Source organism: Physeter macrocephalus, unplaced genomic scaffold (genome assembly GCF_002837175.3).
Source record: "Physeter macrocephalus isolate SW-GA unplaced genomic scaffold, ASM283717v5 random_161, whole genome shotgun sequence".
NCBI lineage: Eukaryota > Metazoa > Chordata > Mammalia > Artiodactyla > Physeteridae > Physeter > Physeter macrocephalus.
In genome coordinates, this window is record NW_021145484.1 from 35,286 (window position 1) to 63,109 (window position 27,824).

General features: G+C 55.5%; 3 protein-coding genes across 26 annotated transcripts in view; 1 reads left to right on the forward strand and 2 right to left on the reverse strand.

Annotated features, from left to right (window-relative positions):
• Positions 1-11,615, reverse strand: part of MAPKAPK3 (MAPK activated protein kinase 3) — a 43,814-nt gene extending 32,199 nt beyond the window's left edge. For 21 of the 23 annotated variants that reach the window (XR_003678337.2, XR_003678338.2, XR_003678339.2 and 18 more), the window contains exons 1-2: positions 11,376-11,615; positions 10,986-11,241 (exon numbers count right to left, since the gene is read on the reverse strand). Coding sequence is in view for 13 of the 23 variants with exons in the window: in XM_055082639.1 (XP_054938614.1) it covers positions 10,986-11,189 (204 nt within the window). In the remaining 10 variants the exon portion in view is untranslated. The remainder of the gene's footprint in view (positions 1-10,985; positions 11,242-11,375) is intronic. The other 2 variants (XM_055082637.1, XM_007112132.3) reach the window with 2 other exon arrangements.
• Positions 11,616-17,095: 5,480 nt separating this feature from the next.
• Positions 17,096-22,222, forward strand: CISH (cytokine inducible SH2 containing protein). Its single transcript, XM_007112142.4, has 3 exons — positions 17,096-17,345; positions 20,156-20,376; positions 20,618-22,222. The coding sequence occupies exons 1-3, from the start codon at positions 17,326-17,328 to the stop codon at positions 21,139-21,141; spliced, it is 765 nt and encodes a 254-aa protein (XP_007112204.1). The 5' UTR covers positions 17,096-17,325; the 3' UTR covers positions 21,142-22,222.
• The window catches only part of HEMK1 (HemK methyltransferase family member 1), a 34,158-nt gene continuing 28,318 nt past the window's right edge, over positions 21,985-27,824 (reverse strand). For both annotated transcript variants that reach the window (XR_003678344.2, XR_003678343.2), the window contains exon 13: positions 21,985-22,072. The gene's annotated coding sequence lies outside the window, so the exon portion shown is untranslated. The remainder of the gene's footprint in view (positions 22,073-27,824) is intronic.

The following is a 27,824-nucleotide window of genomic DNA, read 5'->3' on the forward strand; positions in this document are numbered from 1 at the left end:
GTGGGATAGGGAGGGTGGGAGGGAGGGAGACACAAGAGGGAAGAGATATGGGAACATATATATATGTATAACTGATTCACTTTGTTATAAAGCAGAAACTAACACACCGTTGTAAAGCAATTATACTCCAATAAAGATGTTAAAAATAAATAAATAAATAAAAATAAAAATAAAAAGGGCATTACTGACCATCACTTTCAGCTTAGGAGACTGAGACTCAAGGATGTTCTATAGCTTCTCTGGGTCACATGGTTCACACATGGCCACCTCCGAGTCCAGGAGTCCTTTGGACACCAGGATTCAACCCTCATGCCCAGGGAGAACTGCACATTTTACAGATGTCTTCCTGACCCCTACAAACATTTACTGGCCCTGCCTGGGGGCCAGGCCTGGAGCTGCGGCTAGGAATGCTGCCACAGGCACTCCATACTCAAGGATCTGGGGGTCTATGGATGAGTTACTGCCAATTAGGATGCTTGATGAGGATGTAGGCCCTAGGGAACTGCGCCTGGCTCCTTCTCTTCCCTTCTCCTTTCTTTCCAGATCCAGAACCTGGCAGAGCAGGCAAGATGGGGAAGGTCAGCCCCGGGAAGGAGGGCCTCCAAACAGCTGCTCCCATTCCAGGCCAAGGGTGGGGTACCTGATGGCCCGGGCAGGGGGAAGGGGGACCGGGAGGAAGTGGCTGACTGGCTGGGAGCCTCCCTAATCACCTCCCACCAGAGTCCTGGGACGGGAGGAAGTGGCTGGGGCTCTAGGCCCAACGTCTTTCCAGGAAGCTCTGCCAGCAGGAGAGCCAACACGCGTTTTGAAATTGTCAAATCTCAGGAACACAAGAACTCCTTCAATTTGCTAAATTTTGGTGGCCTCAGTTTGTCTGCTTCCTCCCAGCGCCAGAAAACCTGGAAACAAAGGCAGAAGTGCCAGGTCTGGGGAGGAATAGGGAGGGGTGGGGGAGGGGAAGAATGCTTCCAGAAAGAGGGAGCTAAGCTAGGCTCCCAGGCAGGGAAGGAGAGGACCAGTGGGAACAAAAGCCCTCCTAGCTGGAGCAGGCCCAGGTCCCAGTGTCCCAGGCCAGGGTCCACGCACTATGAAAGACCAGTTGTGGCCCCAGGGCTCTGGGTCAGACAGACCTGCATGCCACATGCAGAGGCCAGTTCCATCCTCCACTCACCTGTGGCTTTGGGCAGGCCATTCAACCTCTCTGAGCCTCACTGGCCCAATCTGAAAAATGGGGACAGTGACAGTACTCATGTTCCCAGGTGGCCACGAGGACAGAATGAGAACACACAGAGAGCTCAGATTAGCACAGTGCCAAGTGCACACTGAGTGGAAATGGGCTTTGAGGTTTGCTTGGCTTCAGGATTCCCCTGGGTCTTGCCCTGAGGTGGTCTCTCACTCTTCACCTCCCTATTCTCCAGAATCTGGGGAAATTCAGGTGCAGCCTCTGGGACCCAGGGAGGCAGACTCCCTCCAATCCAGCAGGTCACAGAAATGGTCTCAGATACTGAGAGGTAGACCAAGAATCAAAAGTCTATGGATACTGCTGCTATGAAAGGCTCAATGAGGGGGGGCAGACCCTCCAGGGTGGGAAGATCATGGCTAATCTCAGGGGAGGGACCCTGGGGCATGGGAAGCAAGGCTGAGAGCTAGGGACCTAAGCCAGGGAACTAACCCAGCCCTCAGCTTTGGCAGACTGGAGGAGAGGGCACATCCCCACTCTCCCAGGTAGCAAACACCTTTACATCCTCAACTCCTCCATGCATCCTTTTGGGCAATGTTCCCTTCTGCAAAGTGTGTGGTGACCTTGGGCCTGTCCCCTAATATCTCCCTGAGCCCCAGTTCCTCACCTGTGAAATGGATGTGCACTCTCCTCACCCATGGCAACGAAGGGAGCAGGACAGGCAGGTCTGAGACTATCGGCACCTGCTTTACAGGCAGGGAAAGAGGCCCAGAAAGAGCTACCACCTCCTCCCCTTCCTGGAGGTTACACAGCGTGTAAGCGGCAGGATCAGAACTCCCTATGCCCCAGGCAGGTGCCAGGTCCCAGCATCCTACCCACAGCCTTCCCACAGGGGGCTGAGGAGAGGCCACACAGGTGCCTTGCGAGCCCCCTGAGTGCATACTCAGAGGGTCCAGCTTTTATTATCATGGAACTTCTTAGAGGAAAAAAGGATTTTTCTGTCAAAATCAGCTACATAATTGGTGAAATGTTACCCTGGTTCTATTTCTTCTGTGACAGTATAAAAAGAAGACATCTTCCTCATAAGACTGGACAATTTTTAGCAAACATAAGTGTTTTATTCTAATCTCAAAAATGTCTCTTCAGGGCTTCCCTGGTGGCGCAGTGGTTGAGAGTCCGCCTGCCGATGCAGGGGATGCGGGTTTGTGCCCCGGTCCGGGAGGATCCCACATGCCGCGGAGCGGCTGGGCCCGTGAGCCATGGCTGCTGAGCCTGCGCGTCCGGAGCCTGTGCGTCCGGAGACTGTGCTCCACAACGGGAGAGGCCACAACAGTGAGAGGCCCGCGTACCAAAAAAAAAAAAAAGTCTCTTCAATGGTCCCTCCTCATGAGGAGACCCCACCTTGGCCACAGAATCTGTGCCCCCAGCTGGCCAGTTGTGCTGCAGTGACACCTGCATAGCCCACGCAGGGCAACAGAGGCCATGCCCAGGCGACCCCTGCTGAGGCACCCAGCTTGCCATGCCTGTGGTCAGCTCTGGAGAGGGGACCCAACACACTCTAGCTCTCAGAAGAATGACAGCTGGTCTCTTTCCCTGAAGGAGATGTTACAAAGATGACAAAGGAATAAGAAGTGGGGGGGGGGGTGGAAGGATGGACCGCACCACCCCCAGAGACGTGGTGCAGAGACCCTTGGGAACCTTCTGACTCCACCCCCCAGACCTGCTCTTCCCAAAGCCAATTTCATATCTGCTCTGCATCTCTCCCGCTTTCCTTGGCTTCATCCACATCCCCGCAGCTCCCCACACAGGCCTGGGTGAGCACCGGCAGCCATCGCCCTACTCAGGCTCCTCCCAGCGGAGGCAGGGAAACTGGCTGCCCAAGCTTCCGGCAGACCTTGGCCCCTGGTCCCTTTCTCTCTCCTGCTCCTGTTCAGCTAGAAGGCTCCCAGGCCTCTGACACCCAGCTGGCTCCTGGGAAAGTCTCCTTGTCTCTGGAGCCATAGCTGTGAGGAAGGGGAAATGGAAGAGGGAGGAAGGCCCCACCCTCTGGGAGACCAGGATGGCAGCCAGGCAGCACTGAGGGACACTCCGGCCATGGGAATGCACTGCAGTGACTCACCCTCACTCTCTCAGGCCTTTCTAGGGTAAGGACACACCCTGGTACAGGCTCGGCTGACTCAGGGATTGAACCAGCCATAGAGCGCAGTGCAGAGGGGTCTTCAAACCTGAGTCATAACCCCCTGAGCTCCTGTCCCTAGCAGAACACATACCCTGCTGGTGGTGTCATCACAGATGACCAGGTTCCCCTGGCAATACCATTGCTAGCTGGCTCAGGAGAGGCATCTCGGGGCACCCTCTAGTCAGCCTCCGCACTGCCTGTCCTCTTGCAAGAGCGGCCCTAGCAGCGGGCAAGGGGGGCCCCACTACCTGCCTGCTTGCCTGGCACTGCCCACAGTCGCTGCCCACCCAAAGGGTCTTCGCAGCCAGAAGGGGGGGCGCTTGTCAAACAGAGAGCCCTCATCTTACAGATGGGCAGACTGGCCTGGGAGAGGGGCCCAGCTCCTGATACCCACTGAGCCTGGCACACAGGGAATGATGGCTGAGAGCCACCGTCTGGCTGCCAGACAGGCCAGGGTTCCAGGGTTACTTTGCCTTTATGAATCTCAGTCTCTGCATCCATGACATGCGGGTGATCACAACCCATTCTTAGAGTCTGCTGTGTTTGTGTTTAGCATGTCGGAAGCATTCAAGGGATAAGTGGGTGCTCTTATCCCCATCCCCACGCCCTATGCTGCTGCCTGCCAGAGGGCATGGAGAGCACCGGCCAGTCCCTCTGACACATCCTGAGAAGGGGGCTTGTTTATGTTGGGGAAACAGCTAGGGAACAAGCTATGAGTCCTTAGAGGCTGAACCCTTAGGAATGGGGCGATGAATGCGGCAGGTCAAGGCTCTGATCCTTCACGCTCCTGAAAACAGACTGTGAGCTTTGCTGAGGTGGGGGTGAGGGCAGGTGCAGGGTGCAGGCTAAAGAGCCAGCTGCTCTGGGGTGCTTCTCCCAGCTAGTGCGGGGCAGCGCACAGTTGCACAGGCTGCACCTCGCATCTCAAGCCCTCTTAGCCCCTCTGCAGGCTCCTTCAGCTGGCTCCAGCCCCTTCTCTCCCCAGCCTCAGTCCAGGAATCCTTGGGAGTCACAGTGCTCCTGGTCCTGCACCCTTGTCCCAAGCAAAAGGCTCAGACCATTGAGCCATAAAAGGAGACCCACAGGCAGAGGCCACAGCCAAGGCTGACCTCCCGCACTCCACAGGGGGATGCCTCAGGTTACAGACTTGGAGCAAACGCTCCTGACTCCACTGCTCTGGCTGCAAAGGCAGCCAGCAAGCAGCTGGTCAAGGCCAGGAGCAGGAGGAAACACTGTGAGCAGCATGGGTACCGCCGGCGCTCCTCCTCCTCCTACCCCGACCCTGTTCCTAGGAGGTGGGGCAGACTTTCAGAGTGACTAGGATGAGTCCCGAGCACCTGACCAGCCCCCATCTGTCCTCTGCCTGCCCTCAGCCTGTGGGTTGCAGGGGAAGAGGCAAACCAAGCCCGAAACCCACAAGACAGAGTGGCAGGGCCCGAGAGGGGAGGGACTGGGTGACAACAGGAGAAACAGAGATGGGAAAGAAGAAAGGAGAGGGACAAGGAGGCAAAGAAGACAGAAAAGGGAGAGCAGCACAAAGAGAAAGTAGCAAGCACAAAGCCCTAGGCTAAAGAAAAGGGCAACCCTAATCCCAAACCCGCAAATAAACCCCAAATCAATTTTCTCAGTGTCTCTGGTCTGTCCAGCGCTGAAAAGGCCCCCTGAGGCTCCCTGTTCCCACAACAGCCGGCTGCCGCCTGGTACTCCAGCCCTAAACACACCCCCACGGTTCCCACAGAGCAGAATTTTAATCACAATTACACTGGCCCTAATCTACTTAGTTCCAAAAGGGCTGGGGGGCGGGGGTGGGTGGTTTCTTTCACACCATTCTTTCCAACCCTGCGAGGAGCTGGCTTCCCCAGGTGCAGGGTGAGCCCAAGTAAGTCTTCATGAAGGCCAATAACGTGCCACCAAAAAATGTACCCAGGCCGCCCCAAAGGAGAGCTCTGCCCTCTCACAGTGCTTGCAGGCCCCAGCTGTCTCACAGCAGGAACCTGGGGATAGTTAGCTACCAAGACTGAATTCTGCTTCCCACCACATATTCAAACCCTGCGTTCAACGGCACCACAAAGACGATGGTTTTGCAAAAAATTCCGAAACTGCCTTTTTCCAAGGTTACTTGGGGAGAAAGTAGCAGGAAGGACTTCAAGCCCAGAGCCCTGCTCCTCTCTCAACCCCAGGCAGCCTCTCATGTGGAGCCACACAAGACCTCGAACAGGTGGGAGGGAGGGAAGCAGAACCAAAGTTCTCCTGGGAAAACATGGGAGCCTGTGGGAGCCCACTGGAGCTGTGGTCTCCCTGCCCTGAGAGCAGTAGACCCACCTATCCTTGTAGGGCCTGGTGTGCACTTTTACAGCACAGATGTGTGGGGAAGGCGCCCTCGCCTAGGTATAACCACCGTCCCCAGCTCTTGCCTGGTGGCCTTCACCTATGGACACGTGGCAGCCAGTTGCCAGGCTGGGACCGAAGGAGGCTGGGGTGCTGCACAGCCAGATGCTCCACCTGCTGCACCCTCTCAGGGGCCTCCCATGATGGTGTCCCAAGGAGGCCCTGGGAGAGGAAGACAAGGGATCCAAGTAGGAAACGAGCTTCCCCAAGTGCAAACCTGGGGAACAGGCAGAGACAGAACAGACCTCTATTGTCGTGGAGACCAGGCCCTGAGCTGAACAACAGCCCAGGTGACCCAGAAGCCCCTACAGCACCCCTGGCAATAGTACTCCACAAGGGTCCCAGTGATGCTGTGAAAGAAAGCTCTGGCAGAAGGAGGGAGGATTTTTGCCCACCTAGTGATGGAGGGCACCAAAGACAGACAGAGGCCTCTGGTGGGATGAGGTATGAATCTCAGTTGTGGGCAAATGGAGAGGGAGAGTCACTGCTGACCACTTACCCCCATCCTTTAAACCCTACGTAAATGCCTCTTTTTCCACAGGGCCCTTTGGTCTCTCCACGGCTCCCCAGAGTTTGTCAGGGCCTGGACACCAGCCCTGCTGAGATTAGCCACATCCTACCAGGACACAAGACTGGGAGTGGGGAAGTGGTACTCTACAACAAGTGCTGAACTGTGCAAACCAGGCATGCTGTCACATACACCCAGGGTCCTCCTCTGTCATCCACATCCTTCTCAGACCAGAGGCCTGCATTAAAGCTGGCAACCTCTTCCAGGAAACCTCCCCTGGCTGGCCCAGTCCTGACAGTTTCCTCTCGCCCACTCACCAACCTGACTTCCTGCCTGTGGCACCCTGGACTTCGCTGGGCTGGGCTTGTCTGAGACTCACAAGGCTTGAGATGAACCATATCCCCTTTCTGAGGCAGTCTCACAGCCATCATGGTCCCTGTGCACTGGCCTTGTGGGACCACCACCTGTCCACTTACAGGCATAGAGTCCTGTATAGTGAGGAGAGCTGGGCAGATACAGACAAACACCAGCAGTACCACTTGGGGCCCAGTGGAGTCATGGAGGACGTTGCTACCATCTTTCCAGGAGCCAAGCCTCTGAGACCCTCCCATGTCCCCGTAGACTTGCATGAGGCATGAGGTGACTTAGGTGCTAAGGTGCTAAGACTCTGGCATCAAACTGCCTGGATTCACATCCCAGCCCTGCCACTCACCAGCTATACACCTTGGGCAAGTCGTTTACCTCTCTGAATATCAGTGTCTTCATCCATAAAATGGGAATGAAGAGTTAGGGAAGATAACATGTATTGTGCACTGGGACAGGGCCTGCCAGACAGAACGCTCTGCAAAACTGTTAGCCATTCACAAGAATGTTAGACTCCATACCACCAAGGCCTGAAGCTGGAGAGATGGCATCAGTTCCTGGGGGGTGGGGGTGGGAAGAAGATTCTGGAAGTCCCAACAAAGGGGATCCTGACAGTAGGCTACGAGCACAGCTTCTAAAGCTGTGAGCAAGGCCAGCTGGGCAGGATGTGAAGCATCTCCAAACAATCCCCCTTTGCCCCAAAATCTCACTATTCGCATTTTGTAGAGTTTGATGCTCTCCTTAGGATCCTCATTTAAAAAGCAAGTTGCCCACTCCTGGCAATTTAGAAGGCTCAACTTGAGTGTGGTAGTGCTTGAATTCCTCAGATTCTTTCCTTTCAGGAGAGAGGCAGCCTGAAGAGATGCTTGGGTACAGTAAAACCACTACTGGGGACTCCGATGTACAAGGCCACCAGCCCTCCACATGCTTCCTGATTTGTTGACTCAGTAAACAAGAGGTCCTGCAGAAGCTGATCTGACCGGTCTGGAGACGGTAGGTGAAGGGGTGGCAGCTCCAAATGAGGAAGTACCTGGCCTGCCTGGCAGCCCCACCCAGCCTCAAATCCAGCTCCACAGCACCAGCTCCAACAGGCCAGCCCCACCCATGGAGCAATGCAGGGATCTCCAGGGCATGTGGATCCAGCACTCCACCACTCTACTCTTTGACAAAGACGGGAAGATGAGAGCACTGGAAGCCCCAGGGGCCTCCAACATTTTTCAGTGGACCCAGAACCCAGAGAGCAGGGTTAGGAAAGACTCCCACTGCAGACCCCCTCAGTCTCCTCAAGGCTTTGTTTTTATTTATCTAAGTACCACTGTCACTTCTGCCTGCCAGGAGGCCGAGGACCACAAGGCGGCTTGGCAGGAAGTCAGGAGGGGAGGGAATTCAGGCCTCTGCTATAATCCCGCATCCCAATCAAGCCACGTGACTTCTGACCACTAACTCCAGGTCCTGACTTTCATATATGGGATAAGGTCTGAGAGGCTGGGTGTCTAATGTGATGGGGTGGCTGTGTCCAGGTTAGGAGTGAAGATAAGTGGTGTCAATTAACTAGTTAGGCCTGGAAGGGGTCACAAGCAAGAGGTCAGTAGGAAGCAGTCCCCTGCCCCAGATACTTGGCAGGCAGACCTCTAGTTCCTGCCAAAGGGACAGCAGAAGTGCTAAAGGTCGAATGGAGAGTGGAATGACGGCACTGGTGGCAGAAGCTAGCCTTGTGAGAGAGTTCCTGAGTATGAGTGAGGCCAAGATGGACCAAGCCAGCGGTCAGGGGCTGAGGGAATGAGGAAGAGGCCCAGCTCCCCAGGAAGGAAAAGCCTGCTTCTCTAGGGCCCCCAAAGAACAGCAACAGCTACAGGGCCATTGACCACAGCTCTTCCTGTTTTATAAGTGCCTGCTGTGTTCCAGGCTTTATGCTAAGCACTATCTACCACCCTAAGCAACAGGGCCAAGAGGACAGATAAGGGAGAGGCCACGACACTAGGCCTAAACCAAGAATGGCAGAGATGGCCTGGACAAATCCAGACCACAAGACAAAGACGGCCAGCCTGGTAACCTAGGACGTAGGTCCAGGGAAGCAGAAAGGCACAGGGCTAGGCAGAGGCAGAGAGAGGGCTGAGACTCATTCATGGACTGGCTGAGCTCCTGGGGCTCAAGCCAGGCCATTTGCTGAGGTCTCCTGGTCCTGGCCCTCCTAGGCAGGGGGCAGAGGCTATAAGCATAAAGGTGCCACCTACCTTGTCAAGGCTAGAGCCATCACTCACAGTATAGGTACAATGTGCTAGAGGTTGTGCTCATCCCATCTTGGAAGATGGTGAGGCCCTACCTAGCTGGGTGGGGACTTGGTCACTGGAGGGGGGTGGGGGTTGGCAAGAACAGGAAAGTGCTGGGGTGGGGGGTCACATCTAATCCATGTCCCCCTTGAGGGCCAACCTAGCACCAGGTCCTGCAGGTCCCAAGCCAATAGCCCTAGCCACGCTCACCCATGAAGCCTAAAGGGGTATAGTAGGGGCATCTGTTCTAGGCCTGCCCCGTTCCTAGTCCAGAACAGAGAGCACTGAGGCCCTAGATTCAAGAGGAGGTGCTTTGGAAGTTGTTGCAGACAGAAGTTCCCCCAAGTCACTTGTCAGACACACAGCACCTATGGGGAAAGGCCTAGGCCCAGGCCTGCTTAAAGCCAGTGCTGCCTGGGCCCATGAACTCCAGCCTCTCACTCCACCCCTGCCTCACTCACAGCATCTAGAGTACCACAGGGGGTGGTCAGAGCTCAGCCCTGGCTCACAAGACCAAAACCTTGGTATTAAGAAGAGGCCTCTGTCGTCCCCTTGCCCACCCAGACTGCACCATGATCCCAGCAGGAGTGAAAGGGCTAAGATGGTGTTGAGGGAGAGAATGAAGACTCTCACTTCTCACTTCCTTAGCCCCATCTCCCCTCAGAAGAGCCTCCTTTTCCTTGAAGGACTCATAGAATCCCCTGCCCGGGGCTCCAAAAGGGCCTCCCAACCCCACTCCACTGCTGGGTTCATAAGCAAAGAAGCTGTGCCTGACACCCAGCCTCACCAGCCCTGCACTAAGCATCTTCCAGACCCATCCTCATGATCCCCTCCAAGACCACCCTGGGGAGATGACTCCCTCTATCAGTCCTAGGGCCACTGGGAAAGACACAGGGAGCTGGGCCCAGGTCCCCTGCTCAGATACTTGCAGACTCTGTGCCCTAAATAACTCCTGTAGCCTCTCCAGGCCTGCACCAGGCCCTGTACCAATTACTCTACGTGCATCATCTCATTCCAAGCTCACATCAACTCTTATCTTATCACCCTTGAGCAGAGAAACCTGATTTCAAGCGTCCAAGACCTAGTCCAAGGTCATGGAGCTGGCAAATGCAGGGCAAAGATTAGAGCTACATCTGCAGGACTCTGTGCTTGGGCTCATAATTGCAATGTCTGTAAAATGAGGAGATCCTTAGCTGTATTCTAACCTCCAGGAGCCACTCTCCTTGCCATACTCTACCTATCCAGGTGGCCACTGGTACAGGTTGCAATTAAGTAAAGTTCTCAGAGATGACAGATTCAAGGGCTTCTGGGTACGGGTCAGGGTCCTGGGCCCAGAACTATATGACCTAAGCCAGAACTACATGGCTAGATCAGCCACCTCCAGGACTCCCTGGGCTCCACATGTATCAGTGAGGTCTTAACCAGGCCTACAGGGAGCCTATGGTGTGACGTAGCTAGATGACTGGCTGCCCTCTGCCCAGGAAACAGGGTGGGTCAGAGCTGGAGCAGGCCCTCCCCCTCTCAACATGGGTCTAGTGACTCATCTGGAGCCCATCAGCAGCTTCCTGCCCACAGGTGCAGTGGGCATCAGCCTTGCCCACCAGCAAGCCCCGGGAGGCTCCCACCACTCCAGTCTAGGCAGGCAGGGGACCTCAGGAGAATGTAGCCCCACCCCAAGCTTTCGTGAGGACACAGCCTCAGGCAGAAAGAAACTCAGACCCATTCCAGTCAGAAGAGTTTCTCGTGGAAGGAGCAGCCAAGCTGAGTGAGGGTCCCCTTTGGACCCAAACTCATAGGCCCAGCCAGAAACCGAGAATCAGGAGCCTCTCCTTCCCTGCTTCCGGGTACAGCAGGCTCTACCCACACTGACTCCACCCCTTGACCCCTTGCTCCCTGGGACACTCGGAGCTTAGTAAGGCTAAGCCTGTTTCCCCATCTGTAAAGCAGAGAGAACCAGGAGTTCAACCTTACAGAGGAGTAAGAAGATGAAATGCTGAGGATAAGAAGCTTAACAAGGGCCCTGGTCATATCCTGTACCCACAGGTCTTTGCTGTTGGGCCCTCCGGGTCACCCACGCAGCAGTGAGGGGTCACTGACCTTCAGGGCACACTTCTGCCCGGTGCGCCGGTGGAAGCACTCCAGCACCTTGCCATTCACACCCAAGCCCAGCACCTGCTTGGACAACTGGTAGTCATCGGTCACTGGGTACTTCTTGGGCTCCCGCCGCCTCCCGAGGGCGGGAGTGCCGGCTGAGCAAGGTCCGCAGTGTGCACCTGGTGGGGGCGCTGTCTCGACATCCATGGCCCCCGCGGGGCGCTCAGAGGCGGCCCCAGCCCGGCGCGTCCAGGGCCACCTGGGAAAGAGAGGAAGAGTGAGTTCCGCTCAGACTTCTTCAATACATCCCAGCCTTGGAGGCCCTGAGCCAGAGTGGGCTTCGGGTCGGGGACAGGGCTGGGAATGAGGAACGAACTGCTGGAGTGTACAGACCTGCGGCAGGGGGAGGTGGTCACGCAGCCGGGCACAGGCGAGTCCTGCCCGGCCTCCTGTCAAGAGGGGAAAGGGCCGCGAGCTCCCGGGAGTGGAAGGTGGAGGAGGCCCAAGGAGGGCGTACCTGGCGAGGCCGTACCTGACGGCAGCGCACCTGGCTGCGGCGCCGGTAAGGGGCAGGGGCGGCGGTCGCCGAAGCCCGCGGCCGCGAGCGCCCAGAGTTGAGAGTCACCCAGTCGCCTGCCCACGTGACTGCTCCCCTCCCCCGCGCGTCCCCGGCTTGAGGCCGGGCTTGGTCAGCCTTAAAGGGCCAGGCGGGCCCTTGCAGGAAGGGGCGGGGCGGGGCCCTCCTAGAGCTGAGGCAGAAATAGGGGGCGTGGCTTCTCAAGGGTGCAGAAAACTCCTAGGCTCCGGGGAGACCCCAGCGCTAGCGCAGCCGGGTTCCGCGTGGGCTGTGCGAGCCGCGAATTTTACCAGCCACCAGGGAAGTGGCAGCACAGGAAGTCTTGTCTTTCTTGGAGTCTAAGGTAGCCCCTTGAGTCGGGTGTTTTCTCTGCACGCTGCCAGGAGGCCCTCCAGTATAATCTGTAAGGCTTGCAACTTCCTTAGTGGTGGCCCACCGCCAGCGTATCTAAAGCCTTGATTTTTGCCAACAGGGCAAGAGTGAAATAGAATTTTGTTGTGATTCGTGTCTCTAGCTCCTGGTGGCTCTGCGCGTCTCTCTAGCACTGGCATCTCTACCCTTCTGTGCATCTCCTGCTCATATTCCCTTGGAATACAGCGTCCTAAGACCAGAAATCCTGAATTCCCGTTTGGTCAGATCCATCAACTTTTCACCTTATGGTTAGAGCTTTTGGTGTCATGTTTAAAAAGTCTCCTCCCACCACAGTGACAGATATTCTTTATTAGCTAAGCGGTTTTCCCTTCCACATTTAGGTCTCTACTCTGAGCCCATCTTAGATTACCTTACATATTTCGAACGGGTTTTCCCATCACAGACTGTTAACTCTTATTTCACAGATGAGGAAGCTGAGAACCCCCTAGAGGAAACAACTTGTCTAGAGCTGCAGAGTGTGTGGCTGTCTCCTTGGACAAATCTGCACTACTCCTGCACTTCCCTCTCGCCCCACAGCCCCGAAAGAGGTGGCTCACTTGGGACAGGGAAGATGCGATTTGGGGCAGGATCCCTGTGCGGGCCTCTGCTGCCATCTACAGGCCAATAGCAGAACTGCAGGAACCGCGGCCTCTGTCCCACCCGTAGGTAACTCCTCTGTATACCTAAGTAGCCAAAGGTATCTTCTGGCTTCAGAATTGGGGCCCAGCGAGCACCCTGCCCCTAAGCCCCAACACACACATGCATGTGGACGCACGTGGATGACTGGGCAGCAGCTCCAGGAGAACAGGCACCCTCTGTGTGCAGGCATTGAGCTGGATGAGGGTGTGAGGGGCTCTTCCCTCTCTCCTTGAGGCGACCTGCAAGCTAGGAAGGTTCAGTAAAGCAGAAGCCCAGATGACAGCCTCAGCTAAGCATACTGAGCTCTTCTTTTGGACCAGACACTGGGTAGATGCTCTATCTGGGCACCCCATGATCGCACTGGGACTGGAGGAGGGAAGGCAGTACCAATCCCGTGCAGCCTACACCAGACACACGAGTGACAAGCCCTGAGAGGTCAAGCAACCTGCCTGAGGTCAGCAGCTACCATGGCACAGCCCCTATACCAACCCCCAAAGAACAACTCCAGGGCCCAGCTCTCACCCTCAAACTATGCCTTCCTCTCCTGTGCCTCCCTGCCCCGCTCCCACATCCACATGTACACATTCTCACACATGTTCACATGTGCACACACATGCACACCTTTACACGTGTGCACATACGCACACAGAGATACACAGGCATACACATGCACACAACACACACACATTTATGCCTAGCTGGAGCCAGGACCTCTGTCCTTGAGCCCCACCTGAGAATCTGATCCAAGATCTCAGAGCCTTGCAGGAAGCCCTGTGATCCAGAAGCTACCACTGCTTGAAGGCTTGGAGACTAGAGAAGGATTCTCCTTCTCCTATGGAGACGACTCGTTTGAGCCAGATGAACCCAAAGCTGAGCAAGATCTCATTCTGGACAAGCAAGGCCCCACTCATAAGCAGGGGTCTAGAGAGCTGAGGGTGGAGGCTGGCCACTTGTTGTAGCCAAGGTCATCTCTGCGTGCTGTGGTCTCTGAGCTATCTTATTTTCTAAAAATGGAGTTAGATTACAATTGTTCTAACATTTTTGTATTTGTATTTTTTTGACCACAAAAAATCTATATTTTTATATTGTGGGAGGGAGTAGAAAAGAAAGTAGCCCCTATACTGGGCCCTATTCAGTGGCAGCTTTTTGTTCCATAGTGTTAAGGAAGACTTTGAGGAAATAAAATTTGTTTGGAAAAATCCAGGTGTAGTTGCTTTGTATATTGTGATGGGTAGAAGGGATGAAGTGAAGGGTGAAGGCCCCTCACACGCTCCATATTGCCTCAGACTATGTCCTGGAAACCTGAGGTGGAGAAAGCGCCACTTTCATTCCTGCTTCTTGGGACTGTTGATGGCCATGTAGTGATAGAGAACGACAAGCAGGTTGGCGAAGATGGCGAGCTGCACATCCATGATCGTGGCTGATCAGCTGGGCTTGGCTCCGACATGGCCTGTATACTCTGTATCTGTATTTTTTAAACTGGTCTCTTTTTATTAAAAATTTTAATTGCATAAGCAAAACTTGCTTGTTATAATAAATTCGAACCATACAGAAATGTAAAAAGTAAGGAATGACAATGTCTCTCCTCTTGCAGTGTCCATACCAAGGCCAATGCTTACACAAACACACACGTTCCCCCCATGGGTTCATCATAGACACGTGTTTTGCAGCTGACCCAGGGGAGCCAGAATGCGTGGTTTCCCCTCGCTACTCATGTTCCAGCAAGCATCTGCCACCTGCAAATTGATGGGAGGATTCAGTATTTGGGATGGCTGGGCCAGGGCAGGTGGGTACATGGTGGCAAACTCTGCCGCACAGCTCTCCTTGAGACCTGTATGTCCAAGGGGATGAGGGCTGAGAACTTTGGAACAGCTTACAGTGACCAAGGAATCCAGTGAGTGCCTGGGTGGGGTGGTGGGGTGGTGGGGCAGCTGAAACCCCTCTCTCCACACACACACACACACACACACACACACACACACACACGTGTGGACGTGTGGACTATTCTTTGGGGAGAGGAGAGGCTGCACATGTGAAAGTTTACAGACCAAATGAGCCAGACCTTGAGGAAGGCACTGCTGTATGTTCTTGTGACCCATTTTGTGTCTGTTCTGGGTGGGGAAAGGCAGAGAGATCCTGCAGCAAGAATCTCGGGTGCATGGGAGGGGTTTTTCTGGAAGGAAGAATCCATGGAGATGTGGCACATGAAACTATGAGAGTAATTGCCACTGGGTGGCAGTGCGGGCCCAGCAGTCAGGGCAGGAGAGGTGACAATTAGATGGCCAGAGGGACCCACAACACCTGGGGCAGGCAGGCACCTCGGGAAAAACAAAGGCACACCACTCTTCCCAGCATTCAGGGGAGGTGCATAGTGCTGTCAAATTTACGAAGGGCAGTTGGAGGGCAAAACCCTTGCGTCCTTTAGTTTACACACAGAACTGCACAATCACTGACTTCTGTAGGAGGCGCTTTCAAGGGGACACCTGTGGTGCCCTGATGTTGACTGTCCTGGAGGCAGGGAAGCTTCACTGAGGACCTGAAAGTTGGATCCTGAAGGATGTCTAGGAGTTGGCTTATCATAGGAGCCTAGAGAGGAAGTGGGGGGCGGGGTTGGGCCTGTGAGATCTAGGGTGTATTTTAACCTCTCTATGCCTCATTTTTATCACCTGTAAAGAGGGGACAATATGTAGTTGTTAGGCAATGAAATGGGGCTGGAAATTGCTGACAGCATCTGGCACATAGTAAGCATTCAGTAAAGTATTCACAGTTAGAGGGAAAGGGCAGTCTCGGGGTAGAGAGCTTGGGATTTGTTGCCAGGGGGACCAAGGTTCAAATCCTAGCTCTGTTGCTTGGCAGCTGTGAAGCCCCTTTGTCTTCACAGTAATGTGGGGCAGTAGACAGTTCCTACTGGAGAAACAGCACCTTATACAGGGGCTCCATGCTGGGCTCTCCAGGTGCCCAGCCATCAAAGTGGTAATGAGGTCTCCACACCCATCTCCACCCCATGCAAGCAGCTTCTGGCCTACTCAGGAGGACTGGTGGGGCGACACTGAAGCTCAACTTCCCTTCAGGAAATTTACAGAGAAGTGGGTTTCTTGAAGTCATTTCTCATCTTAACCAATTATTTTGTCATTTTGTCCTGTTTCACAGGGTTTTGCTTTTGGACCCCCTCTGCCTTCCATCCCCTCCCAGGTAGGGCAAGCTCAGCCCTGTCTGCCCTGAGGAAAATCTTGATACTGCCATTTAGGCTTCTGGACCCAGCCAGGAGTCTGTCATCCCTGCTAGGGGACCTGAAGCTTACCTTCTTTCTGGGGAACCTGGGGGTACACACCGGGAAGTTGGAAGGGGGGAGTGGACCTTGCCACTTCTCCAATTCTCTCCCTCTCCTGGTCCAAGGGCTTAGAGGAGGTGTGCGCAGCCCCTATGGTCTTTCAAGATGTTCCCTGGTGAGTCCAGTGAACTGGGAAAAGGTGGAGAGGATCAAGGGTAGGAGCATGGGCTTCTGACTTTTGTTCCCTGGGGCTCAGCATAATGGGGGTAATACCAGCTGTTGAGGATCAAATGTATCAAATGTTCCATGTAGATGGGAGGGGGTATCACTGCTCCTTCTCTCTACCTTTACCCCCCACCTTCAGTTTATCTCTGGGTGTTTGGAGCTCCATGTCTCTCTCCCACATTTTTAGGGGACACACCAACCCAGAGACACATGTGAACTGTGGGGTGAGCTGGGGGCCTGCCTGCCCCTCAAGTCGGTAGTCATTTCTTCCCTGATTGGAGGGCGCGGCCAGGCTGGGGCCGAGACTGGATGGCCCTGCCTGGTGCAAAGGTGGGATGGTGCCTTCTCCCCCAACTCTCAGTGAAAACGTTCTCGCCTGGATCCTCTTGGCTGTGGTGGCCGCAGGCTTGACCCCCGTGAAGCTGCTCGTATCTGAGTACTCCCTCTGTACCCCTTCCCTCCCCTAATGTCCCTCTCCAGACCACACCCCTTGCCACCCACCTCCCCAGAGTCCAGAGGTCCAAGTGCAGCCCACAGGGGGCCCCTGCACACCAGACAGACCGCCTTGGAGGAGCCGCTAGCTGGGCGGACAGGCCGATGACCGCGCCCTCGTGCTGCCACCGGTTCTACAGAGAGATAAGGGGGCCTGTCCCCAACGAAGCGGAGTGCCCGAAAGAAATCTGGGCTCCGGTAGGTAGAGCACCTGCCCCTCCCTAGCCCTCTTCAACCTGGACTTTCCCTAATGTTCTCCAGGTCACTCTCAACCCGGCTTGGTCACGTCAGCCTCGGGTCCAAGCGCTGTAATTGGCCCTGCGTGACCACTCGGCTCCACCTCCTGAGCTGCGATTGGTCGGCGCGCGGGGCCCCGCCCCATTTTCCTGGAAAGTTCTTGGAAATCTGTCAAAGGTGTTTCCTTTAGCGGCCCTCGGCCGCAGACCAGGGAACCGACTCCCTCGCCTGCACCCCTCCCCGCCCGACCGCACAGCCGGCGGTTCTAGGAAGACGTCGCTTCCGGGAAGGGCTGGGACACAGAGGACAAAAGATTAGGCTGCTCGCCCCGCCCTCCCGGCCCGCCCGCGCCGCCACCTCTCAGTCCCGGCCCGCCGCCCGTGCGCCCCGGGAGCCTTCCTTGCGAGCGCGACCCGCGCCCACTGGCTCCCTCCAGCAGCCGCCGTCAGGCCGAGCCACAGCTCCGGAGCAGCCGCTGCCGCTGCCGGGACATGGTCCTCTGCGTTCAGGGGTAAGCGCGGCTCTCCGCCCCCGCCCAGCTCTGCGCCGGCACGCGGCAGAGTACTGGCCTCGTGCTAGCTGCCGAGCATTAAGAGGGCTTGACCGGTCGGAAATGATCGAGCGCGGAAAGACCTCGAGAGAGACAACAGGGAAGGGTGACAACATCGTCACCACCTCTACTGGCACTGTGGGTAGGGAAACTGGGGGTCGGCTGGCGACAGGAGAAACAGGGTGGGCTAAGCGTGGGTTCTGGCTGGAGAAGGTAGACGCCTCAGGCAGCGCGTCCGTCCTCCAAGGCGTGGCTCACCTGCCCAGCCGTTCTGGGCCCCGGAGCGCTATATCCTAGGCTGCCGGCCCAACAGCCTACTGTGACCTTGGGCCAGCCCCTGCCCTTCTCTGTCCTGTCATCCACTCTCCTGCCTCGGCTAGCAATTAGGCTGTTCTTGGGAAGCCAGCCTGAGATCCTTGCCTCTCCCCTGGTTGGCACCTGCTGAACAAGCAGCTGTTGGGAGAGCCTAGGTTTGGCCCAGTCCTGCCTGAGGCACCCCCACAAGTCCTCAGCCCTCCTCTCAGCCCAAAATGGGATCCCAATGTGAGAAGGACCTTGGCTCCTGCCTCCCTTCTCCAAGTTTCCCAAAATGTGGGAGTGGGGTGAGGACTGATAAGACAGTCTTGGCCTCAGCTGAGCATTCTTGGCACATTCCTTCTGGCCAGAGACTCAGGATACCCTTCAACCAAGGGTCTGATGCTCTCCAAACTGATCTGACAGGAGCTCAGAAAGTTCCAGGGAGAATGGAAGAAGATGTGAATGGGTGCTCCAAAGCAGGGAAAGCAAGATTTTTAAGACCTACACACACACACACACACACACACACACACACACACACACAGCCACAGACCAGCTGGTGCCCTCCTGAGGTAGGGCGCAGGGATTCCCAATTGTAGGTATGGGTTGTCAGCTTTGCTGAGGGATCCCTCCTCAGGGCTGAGTTTGCCTCATTGGCCCAGCCCAGAACTCACAGGCTGGGCTCCACAGCAGGCACACACACATACTGGCCACCCACACCTGGAACATAACAGCCACCGCCACGACAATGACACCTTCCATACTCCTAGAAGGCTCCTGGGCCTGAGCTGAGCTCTGGGTCCCAGCAGGCAGGCCATCAGCCAGTTCCTGGAAACTCAGCCTCTAGCTCCCCAACAGGGATTCCAGAGCTCCCATAGTACAGCCAGGGTAGGGGTGGAAAAGTATTAGCAGGCTGTGGTATGCTGGGGTCTTATGGCCCCTTCTTCTCTTGAGTGGTCATGGGCCCCTGATTTGTTAAAATCTTCTAAGAGTCACCTATAACCTACACTGTATAACTTACACTGTCAGATCTGGTTCCTCTGCCTGACTCCTACCGCCGGTTCCTGCCCACCTCCTCCTGCCTCGTAAGCAGCACCTGTCAGTGTTTACCCATGCCATCATCTCTGCCTGCGGTACCTTCCCCACTACTCCTTCCTTTGGCCTGGCAGACTCAGCTCAGGAACAGGCAGACCCTGACTTCCCCCTAACATTCTTTGCTTTTATGACTTTGGGTTATGAGTTCTCCTTTAGGGTAGGGCCCAGGGTTTCATTATTTGGTGTCTTGAGGCCCAGCAGAGAACCAGACCCAAGACCCGAGGATTTATTTTGTGATGAGTGGGAGAGGACCAGCAGTCTCTTCCTTGGGAACCAGGGCCATGCCCCTCACTCCCAGGAAGCCCCAGGATCACCATGCTGGGTGGGCTTCCCCTAAAGGGAAGCTACTGCTCAGACTGGGGCCAGTTCAGCAACCCAACTCTAGCCATCTGAAAATATGGTGTGGCCGAACCCCTCAGTGTCTGGGCTGGTAGGACCTCTCATTGAGGAGGAGGGTAAACTACGTCTAGTGAAGAACAGTGTTTGTGTAAGATCATAGTGCCTCGTAGGGCAGGCTCGTCAGGGTAGGATCTGGAATGTGGATGAGTACCCTGCCCTTTGATGGGAGCTCATATTTCTGGCAGGTGGGACTTGTCAGTGCCTTTAGAGGCCACTGTCTACCCTATACCCTCAGCTGGGAGGAGGAGAGAACAGGATGGGTGTCTGACCTGTTTGGGGAGATTATTCCAGCCTCTAAGCCCTGGCTAGTGTGGACCTAGGTCCCTCTGACAGATACTCCTATCTATGGGGAGGTAGCATGTGACCAATCTCTCGGCTCAACCAGGACCAGTGCCATTTAATTGGCCCACCATTGCCAGTAGGGCACCACTGTGACGCCTCTTTGTACTGGATCCTATCAGTGTGGTGAGAACACCAACTGGCCACTGTGAGCGAGAGATGCCTATAGAGAATGAAATGTATTTGGTTGGTGCAAAATAGAAAGAGAGATTACAGTTGGCCCTTCGTATCTGCAGATGCAAAACCCATGGATATGGAGGGCCCAAAGTATTCACTGTACTACGCCATTCATATAAGGGACTTGAGCATCCACAGATTTTCATATCCATGGGGGATCCCGGAACCAATCCCCTGCGGATACTGAGGGATGATTGTAATTACTGTTTAATAAATGCAAGAGGGTGGAGAAGTCTATTTCAGAAGAGGGTTCATATGTGGGGGAAGTAATCAAGGGGCCTTTGTGATGACAAGTGGGAGGTGGGGTACTGGTCTCATTGAGCCCATGGGTTGGCAGAGGGGAAACTGGGGCTCATAGTGAGATAGACTGGCCAGAGGTCACATTGCCAGTCTGGGGCAGAGGGGATCTCTGGAAATGGGGAGAGCACAGGGCCTCCACTCACTGCGCATCCACCTCTTTCTAGACCTTGTCCTTTGCTGGCTGTGGAGCAGATCGGGCAGCGGCCCTTGTGGGCCCAGTCCCTGGAGCTGCCCGAACCAGCTATGCAGCCTTTACCTGCTGGCGCCTTCCTGGAGGAAGCAGCAGAGGAGTCCCCAGCCCAGCCAGAGGGTGAGCCCAAGGTGCTGGACCCCGAAGAAGATCTGCTGTGCATAGCCAAGACCTTCTCGTACCTTCGGGAATCTGGTGAGTCTGAGGGAGGCAGGCAGGACTTGTCCTGGAAGTCTGATGGGGAAAGTTTAGCTCTGCCTGTTGTGTCTAATTTGAGAGGCATGGTTCTGGCCAGAAGAGTCTGATGGGAGAGAAGGGGTACAGCACTCCCCAGAAAGGTGTGAAGAGAGAGGCTGAGCCCTGCCTTGCCCTGGGTTGGTGCACCCAACTAATTGCCACTGTGACCAGTCTCTAAGCCCCCTCTCCACTTGCCTAGGCTGGTATTGGGGTTCCATTACGGCCAGTGAGGCCCGGCAACACCTGCAGAAGATGCCAGAGGGAACATTCCTAGTACGTGACAGCACCCACCCCAGCTACCTGTTCACATTGTCAGTCAAAACCACCCGTGGACCCACCAACGTGCGCATTGAGTACGCCGACTCCAGCTTCCGCCTGGACTCCAACTGCCTGTCCAGGCCGCGCATCCTGGCCTTCCCAGATGTGGTCAGCCTTGTGCAGCACTATGTGGCCTCCTGTGCTGCAGATACCCGAAGTGACAGTCCTGACCTTGCAACCACCCCAGCCCTGCCTACCCCTAAGGAGGATGCACCTGGTGACCCAGCACTGCCTGCTACTGCTGTACACCTAAAACTGGTGCAGCCCTTTGTGCGCAAAAGCAGCACCCGAAGCCTGCAGCACCTGTGCCGCCTCGTCATCAACCGTCTGGCAGCCGATGTGGACTGCCTTCCACTACCCCGGCGCATGGCTGACTACCTCCGACAGTACCCCTTCCAGCTCTGACCCAGCCGAGCAACTGCCTAGCCTCACCCAGCCAGACCCTGGAGGGGACACCGGCTCCAGCTGGACTTGGGCTCCCACTATCCCTCCTCCAGTCATCCTGGTGCCACATGCATCTGGCAGCTGGACCAGGAAGGGTCTGCAGGAACAAGGCTGGGGGTGAGGGGTAGGGAGAAGTGTCACGTGACTTGGAGGTCAGCACCCCCAGCTCCCATGTGGCTCCATTCTGGTGGGCCATGTGACAGAAAAGGGGACTGGCAGGACCTCGTCTCACCCTGTGGGCTGGGCCCAAGCCCCCACTCACCTGCTGTGGCCTCCTGAACTGCGTAGACTTGGCCGGTCCTGGTTTCTCAGTCCACAGGGTGGGGCAGGCCCCCTCCTTTCAGCCAGCCTCTATCTCAGGGGGGATGGTAGCCAGAGGAACTGAGGTTGACAGTGACAGTCCCCTGATGTGGGAGCAGGCCAGGCTGGGGGACGGCACAGTTACATAGTATTTATTTATTTATTCTCCTTGGGTTGGAGAGCCAACCCCACCTCTCTGCCTGAGCCCTGAGTGCTCCAGAGACCCCAGCCCTGCCTCCACTTCTCTGGTTCCTCCTGGCCGAGAGCCTCATCCTGAGATGTGTTGCTGGACCCAAGGCAGTCCTGGATGTCCTGGCGCTGACCCACCCACCTGTGAAGGTGTCCACCCTCTTCTGCCTCCAGCCCTGTTTTGGGAGGATGTGTGAATAAACAAGAAAAGGGAGCCAAAGTGTTAGCGCCTTGCAGAGCCTGCCACTCACCTCCTTGCAGGGCAGAGCCCTGTCTGCACAGAGCTGGTCTCGCTGGGGCACAGGCCCTGCATGAGTGTGGGTGCCGTGTCAGGGAGGGGCATGGTAGTTTTGAGGGCTGCCACTCCACCTCTGCTGGGTCTGCTTCCTGCCCAGGAAGGTGCCTGCACATGAAAGAGGGAAAGAAAATCCATATCTGATAAGAATTTATAAAATAATTATTTCTAAAAAAAAAAAACAAACAACCCCACAGTTTGGTAGTATTTTTTTTTTTCACTGATTTTTCTGTAATGACAATAAAATTGTACCTTTCACTTATGGAGCCCTCAGTGGGGCCTCTTTTGAGTTGTACACATTTTGTCCCCTTTGATCTTACTATCATTATCCCCCACTTTACATCTGGGTCAGCAGAGGCCCAGAGACCTGTGTGGCAGAGCAGGCCCTGCTAGGGCACCCAGTAAAGAGTGGAGGGGATAGTGAGAAGCCTTTCTCCACTCATTCCTTCTTTTCCCCTTGGAGGGTGGGATGCAGGAGGTGAAGGCCAGTTGGATTGCCTGCAGGGTCACTGCTCAGTGTCAGGTAGGGGGTAGTGGCAGAGGAGCACCAGATCTGAGAGATGTGTAAACAGGTGATGTCAATTAAAGATTGAAAGTGGAGAATACTAGGGGGATGGGGACTGTGGACTACTCCTGGGGGCAGCGTCTTTTGAGATAAGGAGACCAACAATCAGAGAAGTCAGGGCCAGTCATTCCAAGGAGAAGGTACAGGGCATGCAAAGGCACCAGGGCGTGACTGGGAAGCTTATATTCCTGACCACAAGGAGGCCTGGGGAAGGGTCATTCTGTGCAGTGGGGTGGAACAGTTGAGTTGTGGATAGTGGCCAGTAAGCTGGCAGGGTCTGGCCTGGGATGAGGCTAATGGGGCTCTGGTCTAGGCTGATTGGGGTTTGGGGACTCTCTCACTCAGGGTCCTGCATATCAGAAGTAGGTGAAAAAGCAATTAAAATGAAAACGCTCTCCATTATCTAATGGTCTGCCTTTGGAGCACTTCAGCACCTGGAATCCCACTATGTCCTGAAATTTTCTCACCTTTACTTGAGTACCTCACAGGAAGGCTCCTGTGAACCTCATTCATAGCCTTTAACCCTTATTTTAGAAACAGTTCTAACCTTTCTATCTTCTTAGCCCTCAGACAATTAAAAGCTGCAGATTAGAAGAGGCAAATGTCGGCAGATTGAAGGCAGGAAGGTGTGAGGAGTGACATGTTGATGACAAGGAGGAGGCAGGAAAGGATAAAAATCAAGAACTATGGAGGCACAGAACCTTGGGGGCATGGAGATAGTTGTGGGAAAGAATGGAGCTGATGTTGGGTGAGAGTGAGCAAGAAGTGGGTGAGGGCTGTCTTTATCGGAGCGGTGCCCAGGCCCACGTGTCCCGCCTGGTGCCTTCTCCGTTGCTGGCTGCAGGGTCCAACAAACACCTCCTCCAGGTCACCATGGCCCTGCCAGGGATGTCTGCAGTTCCTCATTGCTTCAGCCTGGATCCCAGCCCCTTGATGACTCTCAAAATACCTGAGGTGACCCCTCTGTCTGCTCCACCCCCAGATCTGAGTCACCCAGTGGGTGGGTAGCAGACACAGAGGGGCCAAAGGCAGGCTCTTCCCCACCTGGTGCCATGACCCAGACAGAAAGTGCTGGAGCAGGAGGAAGCCCTTCGTTGTCCACAGAGGGGACACGTCTCAGGGTGCCCACCGGGTGCTGGCAACAGACAAGGGCTTTGCACCTCATGTAATGCTCACCACAACCCTGGGAGTAGGTCTAAATATTACCCATATTTCACAGATGAGGAAACTAAGGCCCAGAGGGGGCAAGGGACTGGCTGAGGAGGTGAGGCACAGAGCAGAGCTAAGCCTGAGGGGTCCTGACTGCCCACCAGCCCCTGCACTGCTACATGAGGTGGCGAGGACGGGCAGGGGGCTGGGGGGGCAGCTATCAGGTGAGTTGTTCTTGGATGCTGGTTTTATCCCCTCACGTTCCTGCCTGCTAAGGTCTCTGGAGCCACTGGCCTGACCAAAAGGGTCCTATCCCATTCCCCATCGCCTCAGCCCAAGCCAGGGTCCAGCTCTTGCCTGAGGAGGGGCTACCAGCTACTTCTGACCCCTGATACTTTTCTGCTTCAATCTTTTTTTTTTTTTTTTGGCTGCACCGTGCAGCATGTGGGATCTTAGTTCCCCAACTAGGGATCAAACCCACAGCCCCTGCCTTGGAAGCACGGAGTCTTAACCACTGGACCGCCAGGGAAGTCCCAATCTGCTTCAATTTTATTTTCATGTTTCCCTACCAAGGGAGTGAGTGACGCCTACTTAGAACAGGATCAGTGGAGAGCAAGTCGTCGGGCCCCAGACCCAAGTCAGAGACCCAGCCTAACAGATGCTGAAAATCCTCTGGTCACTGCAATCACCCCTGGGTGGTTCTGGGCTGGTGAAAGGAGCACACCTATCGGCACTGACTGAGGAGGAAGAGAGGAGCTGACTGGAGGATGCACAGGACCCTGCACAACATACAAACAATAACTGATGGTAACCCTTTACCGATTAAGTCCTTTACCAGCACACGTGCTCTTTGGGCACAAACTGGGCCAGACTCCATCTGGGCCCTGGGGACACAGCAGGGAATAAGATGGACACACTCCCCATCCTTGTGGGACTGATGGGCTGGTGGGCGAGAGATAATAAACAAGTAAACAAATGGGCACTCAGGATGAGTTTTGAGAGTGAAACGAAAGCAAAGCAGGAGGCAGGGAAGAAAGTGCTTTGGGTGTGGGGACACCACTGCAGATGAGAGGGTCAGGGAAAGCTCTGGAGCAGGGTGGCACTGAGCCTGGACACCCGAGCAAAGAGCAGGAACTGGCTATGCAGACAACTTAGAGAAGGACATCCCAGGTGGAAGGAGCTCCAGTGCAATGGCCCTGAGACAGGAACAAACCTGGTGTGACCAGAAGATGGCTGGCTGCCCAGGAGGGCTGAGGAGACAGAGGGCAGGTGGAGAAGGCAGAGGGTGCACATGGATTGTGCTCTGGTGCGGTGGAGCGCCCCTTCAGTGTTTCGCAGGGACAAGCTATGATCCAATGCTCAGTTCTAAGGAGTGAACTGTCAGCTGCGGGGGGATGGCCCCACAAGGGCCTGGGGGCCAGAGGCCAGAAAGGAGGTTGAGAGGTATGGGATATGGAGGAGTAGGGTGTGGTGTAGAGCAGAAGAGGCGAGGTGATCCTGGGTGGGGTTCGTGCCCCATTAAGTTCTCACTGCAGTCTTGCACACCAGCAGAGGTTGTCCCCGTTTACAGCAGAAGAGGTAAGACTCAGAGAGAGGTGGTGGCTTTTTCAGGGTCACACAACTTGTGAGGGGCAGAGCCGGGGTTCAAACCCTGACTCAAGACCTCATTTGTATAAACTGCTGCTCTGCTCTGCCTCCCAGGGGCTGGCATGCTAAGGCCTTGGCCCTCACAAGGCACTGGGGACATGTAGAAGGCCAGGCAATTCAGAAAGGCTTTTTGGAGGAGGGGGGCTGGGGACTGCCCTAGAGGATTCTGTCAGGCCACGGGGAAGTGGGTTTGCAGATTGATCCTACGTGGTGTCCATCCTCGGACTCACGATGCCCCTCTGGAAAAATTCTGGGACAGAGATGCCACTAGGCCATTCAGGTTTCTCTTGTCAGTCAATGAGAGGTCTTGCTGGGAGGCTTCACCCGTGATCACTGAGTGTCCTAACGCGCCCTGAACCATCACGGTCTCTGCACCTGGGCCCAGCTTCTAATCTGCCAACTGAGCAAATCTTGCTGGATCAAGGGCGAACATGGGTCTGAATAGGTCTGGGGACATGGCCAGGCTGGCTCCACTCTCAGATGGGAACCCTCCCGCCCAGCACAGCTCCACAATGAAACAGAGGAGCCAAGAGCCTGAAATAAGTCCTAATCAAGAAGGCAGGAGGATTCTGGGACCTCACAAAGGCCCTTTTTCTTCAGGAGAAGTGGAGCCTGTGCAGGCCTGGGCAGCCCTTTCATACCAACCTGTTAGACCAGTTTTAATATAAAGCAGGTTGGAGCTTTGCCAGAAATTCAACAGCCTCTCCTGGTGAAGGTGTCCTCCCCACCCCAACTGCAGGGTATGGGGCCCCCTCCCCAGCTTAGGCAGGCTGCACAGCCAGCCACCCAACGGGCCATTCCAATGGTCACTCTGGGGCAGCAGGCTGGGGCTCCCACATCTGATACTTAAGACAGGAGGTCCCTGGAGGTTTACTCCTGGCTAGCATGTCCCTCCAACCCTGGTTTTACCCCCACGTCCCCTCCAGTCTGGATTATGTGCTGTACACTTGGTTTTAGGGGGGCTGTTTCCCTCAACCTCACTGAACCTCAGAAGATTCCTTAGCTATGAAATGGGGAGAGTGACAGCACATCTCTCAGAAGGGACATGGGGGGCCCAGGAGGATTTATAAGTTGATACTGAGGAGAGCCTGAGAGGGTTCAACCTGGCAGCTGCTGCAGCTGTCACTGTAACTATTCCTTGTCCCTTGTATTAATCCCATTTGAGAGGTGGGCAGGCAGGGTTTTTTTTTTTTTGGCTGCGTCGGGTCTTAACTGCAGCATGTGGGATCATCATTGCGGCACGCAGGCTCTTCGTTGCAGCTCACAGGCTTCTCTCTAGTTGTGGCGCGCAGGCTCCAGGGCACGTGGGCTCTGTAGTTGTGGCGCTTAGGCTCCAGAGTGCATGAGCTCTGTAGTTGCGGCACGTGGGCTCTCTAGTTGAGGCGCACAGGCTCAGTAGTTGTGGCATGGGGGCTTAGTTGCCCCATGGCGCGTGGGATCTTAGTTCCCCAACCAGGGATCAAACCCATGTCCCCTGCATTGGAAGGCGAATTCTCTACCACTGGACCACCAGGGAAGTCCCTGGACAGGTGTTGATGTCCCCTGAGGTCCCCATGGGAGCTGCAGGGGAGCTGGCTGGAACTCCCTGGAGCTATAAGCAGCCCCTCACCCCACCAGCTTTGATGCTGCCCTGCCAGCCCAGCCCTCCACCTTCAGGCATCATTTGCCAACCAAGGCCTTGGGTTCCAGTCGTGGTGAATAGACCCTTTGTCTGGTCTCTGCATGGGCTGGGGTGGAGGCTAGACCAGCCTAACCTTCTAGCAACTTCCCTTGCAGCTCCAGTAGAGACTAGGCCATCTGCTACCCTTGCCCACACCTGGGGGATGGGTCTCCCTCAGGCCTGTTACTTTCCATGCCCTCGGTGGTCTATGCCCTCAGAGGTGAGTCACAGGTGAGGGAGGGGAGCTGGGTAGCACCTCTGGGTCTGTCCCATTTCAAAGCTGCAAGCCTGAGACCCAGAGAGTGAGGGTAGATTGTCCATAGTCACCCAGAGAGGAAGTGGCCATATGGGGCTGGAGCCCAGGGCTTTGAATCCCAGGCCAGGGCCTGTCCCCCTCACCCTAGAACTCTTGAACTTTGAGTCTGCTGCCTTCTGACTAGGAACATGGACAGCCTGGTTCAAGGCCCTCCAGACTCCCCCTGTCCAGATCTGGACTCTTCACTGTCCCCCAGACATGCGTCCACTCTCCCCCCATCATGCCTCCACAACCCCCACATGCGCCCCCTGCCTGTTGATCTACATGTCCATCTACCTTGCCCCTGGTCCTTCTCAAGCTGCTCTCCTGCTGCTCCCCATGGCTGCCTTGCCCAGATCTAGCCTTACCATCACTCACTAACCTGACTGGACCATCCTGATGGCCTCCTCACTGGCCCCCTCAGCCCTACCACCATCTCCAGAGTGAGGGGCTTGCAAACCCAAACTTGTCCTGCCTTCCTCATTTAGTGATATTCACAGGCTCCCCTCACATCTTGCCTGTGCCTTACCCCAGGCTCCAAGAC

Coding starts and splice junctions, on each gene's coding strand:
- CISH (XM_007112142.4), top strand. CDS start 17,326: ATGGTCCTCTGCGTTCAGGG. Junction 17,346..20,155: donor ATGGTCCTCTGCGTTCAGGG/GTAAGCGCGGCT, acceptor ACCTCTTTCTAG/ACCTTGTCCTTTGCTGGCTG. Junction 20,377..20,617: donor CTCGTACCTTCGGGAATCTG/GTGAGTCTGAGG, acceptor CCACTTGCCTAG/GCTGGTATTGGGGTTCCATT.